This window comes from Schistocerca gregaria, chromosome 1 (genome assembly GCF_023897955.1).
Source record: "Schistocerca gregaria isolate iqSchGreg1 chromosome 1, iqSchGreg1.2, whole genome shotgun sequence".
Taxonomy (NCBI): Eukaryota; Metazoa; Arthropoda; class Insecta; order Orthoptera; family Acrididae; genus Schistocerca; species Schistocerca gregaria.
The window spans coordinates 617,694,853-617,705,424 of NC_064920.1; the positions used below are offsets into that span (position 1 = coordinate 617,694,853).

The window sequence follows — 10,572 nt, forward strand, 5'->3', positions numbered from 1 at the left end:
CCATAGGGACCTTCTTTTGCAGTCTGATGACGAGATGCGCGCCAATTTAGAGCGTCGAAGTGTTCATTTCATCCAGCTCATTCATCGGGGTCCAAAGGATAATCAGATTGCGACTGGTGCCTTCATCTTGGCCTTCGAGAGTGATACATTACCGGAGAAGGTCAAGGTGATGGTCTACCGTTGTGATCTCAAGCCCTCATCCCTCCCCTGATGCAGTGCTTTAAATGCTGGAAGTTCGGCCATATGTCTTCCCACTGTACTTCCAGCCTCACACGTCGAGATTGCGGATGCCCACCACATCCCAATATTCCATGTGGCCCGCCTCCCATCTGTGTCAACTGCGGAGAGCATCATTCACCTTGCTCGCCAGACTGCAGGATCTTACAGAAAGAGAGCAAAATCATTGAATATAATACCCTGGACCGACTACTTATACTGAGGCTAAGAGGAAACGAACTACATGCTGTTTGAATGACTTCTTCATATGATGCTGTACAACAACTGTGTTAGCCGCATCATTTCAGCGAATTCCAGCCAAATCACCAAGCCGTACAACTCCACAAGCCCCCTTGCCCATGGAGGGCACTACCCACCCTGTTGCTCCTGCACTGCCTACCTCTAGAGCAACATCCCCTCACCCATCGGGGACGTCTGTCCCCGATTCTAAGCCAGAGAAACGTCCAACGTCTTCGGCTTCTCTCGCTCACAAGGGGTCCCTTGAGTCCCTCCCTTCCCAGGTTTCCACAAGCGGGAAGGATGATGCCTGACAGTAGTATAAGTGCCCACAGGCAGCTGGTCGTAGGGCTTTGCGATCCTCCTCCATCCCAGAGACTGAATCAGTAAAGCTCTCCCAGCCAGTGAAACCCAAGGAGCAGCGTGAGAAGTCCAAGAAAAAGACCTCTAAGACCAAGGAACTGGCGGTGGCTGCCCCCCCACCGCAACCTTCAAGCTCTGCGCCTGAGGATGAGGTGGACATCCTGGCGGCAGCTGAGGACCTAGATCTCGCTGGTCCCTCAGACACAATGGATAGCCGTTGCACAGGTGTTCAGTCGGTCGTGGAAGGTGACCCAGCAGCATAATCTGCCTTCCCAGTCCCTTCATGTCTTTCTCGGCCATGGACAATGTCATCCTCCAGTGGAACTGCAACGTTTTTTCCACAATCTTGCTGAGCTCAGACAACTTCTCAGCCTTCATCCTTTTGTCTGCATTGCTCTTCAAGAAACTTGGATTCCAGCAATGTGCACCCCTACACTCCATGACTATTGGTGTTATTATAGGAACCGGGCATCTTACAAAAGGGTCTCTGGTGTTGTCTGCATCTATGTCCCTCACTCCCTTCACAGCGAGTCTGTCACCTACAAACACCTTTAGAGGCTATCACTGTTTGGGTGTGGACGCCACAGGCTGTTACTGTCTGCAGTCTGTATCTTCCACCAGATGGTGATGTCCCGCAGCATCTTCTGACTGCGCTGATAGCCCAATTGCCGCCACCTTTTCTGTTACTGGGTGACTTCAATGTCCATAACCGTCTCTGGGGTAAATCAGTGGCAACAGGCCAAGGCAGCACCGTTGAGCATGTATTGGCACAGTTCGACCTTTCACTTTTAAATGACGGTGCCTTCACACATTTCAGTGTGACGCATGGCACATACTCAGCCATCGACCTTTCGATCTGCAGCCTTAGCCTCTTACCATCTGTCCAATGGAGTGTGCATACGACTTGTGTGATAGTGACCACTTTCCAATCTCTCTGTGACTGCCACAGCGTCAATCTTCTGGGCGCCCTTGCAGATGGGCTATGAATAGGGCTGACTGGGACTTGTTCTCTTCCATTGCCACTATTGAGCCTCTTTCCAATGATGCCCTTGATGTGGCGGTTCACTCGGTCACCACCGGCATCGTTACTGCCGCAGAATCTGCAATTCTCTGTTCCTCTGGGTCTCCTCGGCGGAGAACTGTGCCTTGGTGGTCACCTGAGATCGCTGAGGCGGGCACCACAAGCGACATCCCTCATTAGAACACCTCATTGCCTTTAAATGGCTCCGTGCACGGACCCGCCGCATCATTCACCAACACAAGCAGGAGTGCTGGGAACGGTATGTCTCCATCATTGGCCTCCATATCTCTCCATCGCAGGTTTGGGCCAAGATTATGCGCCTCTACAGATATCAGACCCCTGTCAGCGTCCCTGCGCTCTCACTGAATGGAGCAGTTTTTACTGACTCCAACATAATTGCAAACCGCGTAGCAGAGCATTTTGCTCTGAGCTCTGCTTCTGCAAATTACCCACTGGCCTTCTGCTCCCTGAAAGAGCAGTTGGAACATCGGAGCCTTTCCTTTCACACGTGCCACCCTGAATCCTATAATGTTCTGTTCAGTGCCCTGATACAGTTCCTAGCCAAATCGCATCCACTGTCAGATGCTCAAACACCTCTCGGCGGACTGGCAACGACGCCTCCTCGACCTTTACAACTGTATCTGGGTCGAGGGTGAGTTCCCGTCGCAATGGCGGGAAAGGATCGTAATCCCGTTTTGAAACCTGGCAAGAACCCACTGGAGGTGGACAGTTACCGCCCCATTAGCCTAACCAACGTTCTTTGCAAGTTGCTCGAATGCATGGTGAGCCGGTGGTTGAGTTGGGTACTCAAGTCTCGGGGCCTCCTGGCTCTGTCTCAGGGTGGATTCCATAAGGGCCGCTCTGCCGCTGATAAACTGGTGAGCCTGGAGTCTGCCATCTGTACGGCCTTTGCCCACTGTCAGCACCTCGTCGCTGTCTTCTTTGACATGCGGAAGGCATATGATACGACTTGGTGACATCACATCCTCTCTAGGCTTGATGGTTGGGGTCTTCAGGGTCCGCTACCGATTCTCATACGAAATTTTCTGTCGCATTGTACCTTCCGCATGCAAGTTGCAGCCTCCCATAGCTCCCCCTAAGTTCAGGAGAATGGGGTACCGCAGGGCAGGGATCTGTCTTAAGTGTCTGCCTGTTTTTAATTGCAATTAATGGGCTCACTGCAGTGGTGGGAATGTGTGTCTCAGCTTCCTTGTATGCTGACGACTTCTGCCTCTACTATAGCTCGATTGGCATTGCAGCTGCTGAATGTCAGCTGCTGGGTGCTATCCACATGGCTTCCAGTTTCCGTCTGCCAATATCTGCGTTATGCATTTCTGCTGACGATGCACTGTTCACCCTGAGCCACAGCTTTATCTTGATGGCGAGCCTCTTGCTGTGGTGGAGACAACCGATTTGTGGGTGTGGTTTTTGATGCCCAGTTGACTTGGCTCTCTCTTATTCGGCAATTTAAATAGATGTGTTCACGGCATCTTAATGCTCTGTGTTGCTTGAGCCACACCAGCTGTGGTACCGACCGGTCCACCCTCTTACGGCTCTACCAGGCGTTAATTCCGTTCCGTCTGGATTATAGGAGCCTGGATTATGGTTCAGCAACCCTTCTGCGTTGCGGGTGCTGGACCCCATCCTTCACAGTGGGATCCAATTTGCCACTGGAGCTTTCCGGACCAGCCCTGTAAACAACCTACTTGTGGAGGCAGGTGTCCCTCCACTGCGGTTACGGCGCCAACGTTTACTGACCGCTTCTGATACACACGTTTGTAGCTTGCCTGGGCATACCAATTATCATCTGCTGTTCCCACAGTCTGTTGTCCATCGCCAAGAACGTCGGCCCCAGTCGGGCTGTACAATCGCTGTTCGCGTCTGAGAACTCTTCTCTGGGCTTGGGGTTTTCCCTCTTCCACCTCTTTTCCGGGCCCCTCGGCGTACACCAACGTGGTGTGTGCCCTGCCCATGCCTTTGGCTAGAATTGGCACAGGGCCTGAAGGACTCAGTCCCTCCTGAGGGCTTCCGCTGCCACTTTCTTTCCATCCTTGCCATGTATCAGCGCCCCGGCGTTGTCTACACTTATGGTTGAATGGTTGCTGGTTGTGTCGGTTATGCTCTCACTCTAGGGGACCATTACAAACAACACTTACTGCCAGCTGGCTGCAGTATTTTCACCGCTGAGCTAGTCGCCATCTCTCATGCCCCACAGTATATCCTCTCCTGCTCATTAAATGTAGCGACTCCCTGAGCGATTTACGAGCTATCGACTAGTGTTATTCTCGCTGTTGTCAGGTGATGGCCACCCAGGAGTCCCTCCATACTCTTGCCCGTTGTGGTCGCTCTGTGGTCTTTGTGTGGACTCCTGCTCATGTCGGCATCCCGGGCAATGAATGTGTTAACATGCTGGCCAAACAGGCTGTCGGTGCACCAGCCTTATCGATTAGGCAGGTACTTCGCACCTGGGGTGAAGAATCTCGCACCCTGCCTTCACCAAACATCAAAAAGGCTACCGGTGCGTGGCGCTCCTCCTTGCAGGTCTCTCACAAGGAGTCCGTTGTCCTCTGCCGGCTGCACATTGGGCACACCCAGATGATGCACAGACACTTATTGCGCCGTGAGGACCAACCTCTATGTCGCTGCGGATCCGCTTTACGGTGGTCCACATTTTGTTGGCCTGTCCCCTTTCAGATGTGCTCAGGCAGACGTTTGCGCTGCCTGATACGCTCTCTGCCGTTTTAACAGATGACACTGCCATGGCAGGCTTAGTTTTCCGTTATTCGGCCAAGGAGCTTTTATCACTTAATCTGAGTGTTTTTAATTTTTTTTGTTTTGTCTCTGCTTGGTTTAAATGGCTCTGAGCACTATGGGACTTAACTGCTGAGGTCATCAGTCCCCTAGAACGTAGAACTACTTAAACCTAACTAACCTAAGGACGTCACACACATTCATGCCCGATGCAGGATTCGAACCTGCGACCGGAGAGGTCACGCGGTTCCACACTGTAGTGCCTAGAACCGCTCGGCCACTCCGGCCGGCTTTCACTCTGGCTTTTGGCCTACGATTTTAGATTGGGTTATTTTTTGTGTGTTTCTAGGTGGTTGGCTTTTCCTTTTTTGTCTCTATGGTCGGCCAACCACTGTCACACTCTGTGTGCTTTTAATTCCTTTTGTCTCGTCTATGTCTGCGTCTTTCTTGTCCTGTGTCGTCTGTTGTCATCTCCATTGTTCGTTTTTATTCTGTGTGAGTGTTTGAAGTTTTGGAAAAAAAGACCAATGACCGTAGCAGTCTAGTCCCTTCAATCCCACAAACAAACCAACCAACAGACGTTTAAACTAATTCCGCTACTTGAGACATAATGGTACCAAAGAGATCAAACTAAAGCTAATGATAAATATTATTGGTTATCTAAGGCACAAAGATTTCCTTCAATTAAAAGTTCTGACAAACAATTATTTTTATTTCTTGCGCAGGCGATGGTTATCTTGAAATACTCCTTCAAAAATTTTCTCCATCCATAGAATCAGTAACATATTTTTACAAATGAGTTTCCATCTTCATTATAAAGTATTCCTGATAATATCTCTCGGATTGACAAATATCTAATCTCCTTCCCTGAAAACTCAATTGCTCGCTACTACTCGTCAAAAAAGAATGTCCCAGGGCTGCACAACTGTCTAGCGACGAAACGAACAATAGATAACACAGAGTCAAGGATCTTTTTCACTACTTTTGTACGGCGCGCTCATACATTTCTGTTTCAGTGCAGTAAAGCTAAATTATTTACAGTAGCTGAACACGCTTGGGCCTGATAATTCTTTTTTAAAAAATAAACCATCGATCTTCTGACTGGTTTGATGAGGTCAGCCGTGAATTCTTCTCCTGTGCCAACCTCTTCATCTCAGAGTAGCACTTACAACCTACGTCCTCAATTATTTGCTGGATGTATCCCAATCTCTGTCTTACTCTACAGTTTTTGCCCTCTACAGCACCCTCTAGTACCATGAATGTCATTCCCTCTTGTCTTAACAGATGTCCTATCATCCTGTCCCTTCTCCTTGTTAGTATTTTCCACATATTCCTTTCCACTCCGATTCTACGCAAAACCAAAAATGTTCAAATGTGTGTGATATCCTATGGGACTTAACTGGTAAGGTCATCAGTCCCTAAGCTTACACACTACTTAACCTAAATTATCCTAAGGACAAACACACACACCCATGCCCGAGGGAGGACTCGAACCTCCGCCGGGACCAGCCGCACAGTCCATGACTGCAGCGCCATAGACCGCTCGGCTAATGCCTCGCAGCTACGCAGAACCTCCTCATTCTTTAACATATCTGTCCATCTTATCTGTAGCACCACATCTCAAATGCTTCGGTTCTCTTCTGTTCCGGTTTTCCCAGAATCCATTTTTCATTACCATACAACGCTGTGCTCAAAACGTACATTCTCAGAAATTTCTTCCTTAAACTAAGGCTTACATTTGATTCCAGTAGACTTCTCTTGGATAGGAATGTCGTTTTTTCCCAGTGCTACTCTGCTTTTGACGTCCTCCTTGCTCCGCCAGTCATTGGCTATTTTGCTACCTAGATAGCAGAATTTCGTGACTTCTACTTTGTATCAATCCTGATGCTTACTTTCTGGCTGGTCTCATTTCTTCTACTTCTCATTAGTTTCGTCTTTCTTCGATGTACTCTCAATCCATATTCTGTATTCGTGAGGGTATTCATTCCATTCAACAAATTATAAAATTATTCTTTACTTTCACTCAGGATAGCAACGTAATCGGCGAATCGTGTCATTGATAGCCTTTCGCTCTGAATTTTAATTACACTCCTAAACCTTTCTTTTATTCCACCATTGCTCCTTCGATGTTGGACGGTAGGGGTGAAGGCTACATACATGTCTTACATCCTTTTTAATCTGAGCACTTAGTCCTTGACCGTCCCCTCTTAATATTTTCTCTTGGCTCTTGTACATATTGTATATTACCTTGTCTCCCTATAGCATACCCCTGTTTTTCTAAGAATTTCTAACATCTTGCACCATTTTACATTGTCGAAGGCTTTTTCCACGTCGGCAAACCCTGTGAACGTGTCTTGATTTTTCTTTAGCCTTGCTTCCGTTGTCTCAACGTGAGAATGCCTCTCTGGTGCCTTTACCTTTCCTGAAGCCAAACTGATTGTCATCTAAATTGTTCAAAAGGCTCTGAGCATTATGGGACTTAACATCTGAGGTCATCAGTCCCATAGGACTTAGAACTACTTAAACCTAGCTAACCAAAGGACATCACTCAGTCCATGCCCGAGACAGGATTCGAATCTACGCGCGGTTCCGGACTGAAGCTCCTAGAGCCGCTCGGCCACCACGGGCGGCTGATTGTCATCTAAGACATCGTCAATTTTCCTTCATTCTTCTGTATATTACTGTGGCCAAAAACGTGGATGCATGAGCTGTTAAACTGACTTCTGAAATTTTCCCGGCGTATTTCTTCTTCCAGTAATTTTGGGGTTTGCAGCCGGATCCCATCAACATTCTGCCACGATATTTCGGCCCAGAGACGTCTGGCCATGCTCAGGTGAACCCCAAAATTACTGGCAGCTATTAAACGCTTGTCAGCTCTTATATTCTTCAGAGTAGTATGGATAATATTTTTCCGAAAGTCAAACAGTATGTCGCCAGACTCATACAATCTACACGCCAACGTGTTCTTGCCACTTCCCCCAGTGATTTTAGAAGTTCTACCCTACCCTGCCATACGTAACGGTGCTGGCCTTAGGTCCTTTCATACCGACAGGTAATTCTCTCATGCTATTTCGGTAAACATATTTCCAAAATAAAACTGGTGCAAAATGTGTTGTCGCGCCCGCATTTCGTGGTCGTGCGGTAGCGTTCTCGCTTCCCACGCCGGAGTTCCCGGGTTCGATTCCCGGCGGGGTCAGGGATTTCCTCTGCCTCGTGATGGCTGGGTGTTGTGTGATGTCCTTAGTTAGGTTTAAGTAGTACTAAGTTCTAGGGGACTGATGACCATAGATGTTAAGTCCTATACTGCTCAGAGCCATTTGAACCATTTTTCTGTGTTGTCGCCAACAAAGTGCCCCGTGTGTTACAGTGGTGTCGCTGGGAACTGGAGGTAGCATCGAACAAGGTGCACCACCTGGTGCTGCTGGAGCTGGAACGGATGAACCGGTCGCGGCTGCCGCGGAACCTGCGCTACCTGATGGACACGCGCACCTACCTGGAATGGCCGGCGCAGCGGCGGGCGCAGGAGGCCAAGTGGAGGCAGCTGCGGGCCGTGCTCGCCGCTCCGGGCGCCCCGAGCAGCGCCGTCGCAGACGCCGGCGACGACGCCCGTGCCGCAGCGCCCGGTGCAAGCGAGCAGCCGCAGCAGAGCGGCAGCCTGAAGGAACATCCGGTGTGACGCTGACCATATATCACTCTGCTTTTGATGTCCTGTTCAGTGTTATAAGCAGCTCTTACTGTGTAAGGACTGCCTTAATATCCGTCAGTTACCGTGATAGAGAGGAAGCTACGGATCGCTACCTCTATCGAAAGTTGACGCACTCAGCGGAAGCTGCAGGTGTGATAGCTCGCGCAGGATGTGATGGCAGATGCACAACGACCAGTTTTCGTCCAAAGCGCTGGGCCGCCCCCCGGAGACCCAGCACCCCACTCTCGCCTCTTTGCCTCCCACGTCCCTCCCTCCCTGGCCCTCTACGGCGCACCTCCCCGCCCGTCTCCCCCCCCCCCCCCCTCTCTTCCCCTCCCACCCTACTTCCCTTCTCCCTCATCTCCTTGCGCCTGGCAGATCCTCCGTTTTGATCATCAGTGTGCCACGTCAGTGTTGTGTTTGGTGCTGTTCTCCTGTGCGTCGAGAGATGTGATTTTAATTATGTGCTGGCCTTGTACTTAGTGCTACTGTCAGTGTTTGTTATGTGCTACGCTATCCGCCGATACTTTTATGCTGCGGTCATACTTCGCCTTGTGTTCTTTTAACTGTCGCAGTGTGTGATTTTTTGTGTGGACTACTTTTTTACGGTTTTTATCTCGATTTTACAGTCGCCCCTTATTGTCTATTGTCTTCCATAATGTTACCCCCTTTTTTATATCTATGTACACCATGTTTTCTCCTTTATTACTTTTAAATGTATTCTATTGTATGTTCTAAGTCGTTCGGCTGAAGAGCAGCGTATATGCTGCTGCCAGCCCGACCCGATGGGGAATTGAAATACAATAAAGAAAAAAAAAAACCGCTGGGCCGATTCATTTGTTTGTTCAGAAGAGGACGCCGACGAGCGTTTGCCAGCTTTCTGCCGGTCTTCGATGACAGAATCGACGCGAACACACTTCAATCTTTCTCAAAAGATTTTACAGAGTGTATTCCGTAAAAAAAAATCACTTTTTTACTTACAGCTTTATATGTGCCGTTTATTGTGATGTGCCCATCTGTTTCGATAATGGTCATAGTTCCCCAGGGAAGCGTCCTGGGACCTCTACTGTTCCTGATCTATATAAATGACCTGGATGACAATCTGAGCAGTTCTCTTAGACTGTTCGCAGATGATGCTGTAATTTAACGTCTAGTAAGGTCATCCGAAGACCAGTATCAGTTGCAAAGCGATTTAGAAAAGATTGCTGTATGGTGTGTCAGGTGGCAGTTGACGCTAAATAACGAAAAGTGTGAGATGATCCACATGAGTTCCAAAAGAAATCCGTTGGAATTCGATTACTCGATAAATAGTACAATTCTCAAGGCTGTCAATTCAACTAACTACCTGGGTGTTACAATTACGAACAACTTCAGTTGGAAGGACCACATAGATAATATTGTCGGGAAGGCGAGCCAAAGGTTGCGTTTCATTGGCAGGACACTTAGAAGATGCAACAAGTCCACTAAAGAGACAGATTACACTACACTCGTTCGTCCTCTGTTAGAATATTGCTGCGCGGTGTGGGATCCTTACCGGGTGGGATTGACGGAGGACATCGAAAGGGTGCAAAAAAGGGCAGCTCGTTTTGTATTGTCACGTTATAGGGGAGAGAGTGTGGCAGATATGATACACGAGTTGGGATGGAAGTCATTACAGCATAGACGTTTTTCGTCGCGGAGAGACCTTTTTACGAAATTTCAGTCACCAACTTTCTCTTCCGAATGCGAAAATATTTTGTTGAGCCCAACCTACATAGGTAGGAATGATCATCAAAATAAAATAAGAGAAATCAGAGCTCGAACAGAGAGGTTTAGGTGTTCGTTTTTCCCGCTCGCTGTTCGGGAGTGGAATAGTAGAGAGATAGTATGATTGTGGTTCGATGAACCCTCTGCCAAGCACTTAAATGTGAATTGCAGAGTAGTCATGTAGATGTATTGTGATATTTACGTCAAAGCAAGACACAGCGTGGGATTCGGAAAAATGTGCAATGAAAAATAGAGATCGCTATGATTTTGCGTTTGGTGACTATTACGTAATATGTTGTTGAGCATGAAATTTATTTAATATATTAAATCTTTCTTTAGACCCGGGTGGAGGTATCTGTGTGCCACCAATAGCGTGACAATTGATCTGATGTAGTACACTCATTTGAGATCGCGCCGCGTCTCATATTTCATAAACGGTTTCAGATATAGAAAGGAGATTTTGGCAGATGATAGCACGCAATGATGACAGTATTTTACCGTATCTTTATTATGTAAAACTTCATTATCTACCGTGTGGTTCCAATGACTACAG

The 10,572-nt window shown here is 48.3% G+C and overlaps 1 protein-coding gene across 1 annotated transcript in view; it reads left to right on the top strand.

Moving 5' to 3' along the window:
* LOC126359091 (toll-like receptor 2 type-2) overlaps positions 1-9,091 on the top strand; it is a 138,292-nt gene extending 129,201 nt beyond the window's left edge. Inside the window, exon 12 of the mRNA XM_050007603.1 lies at positions 7,956-9,091. Within this exon, the coding sequence (XP_049863560.1) occupies positions 7,956-8,264 (309 nt within the window). The 3' untranslated portion in view covers positions 8,265-9,091. The remainder of the gene's footprint in view (positions 1-7,955) is intronic.
* The last annotated feature ends 1,481 nt before the right edge of the window (positions 9,092-10,572 follow it).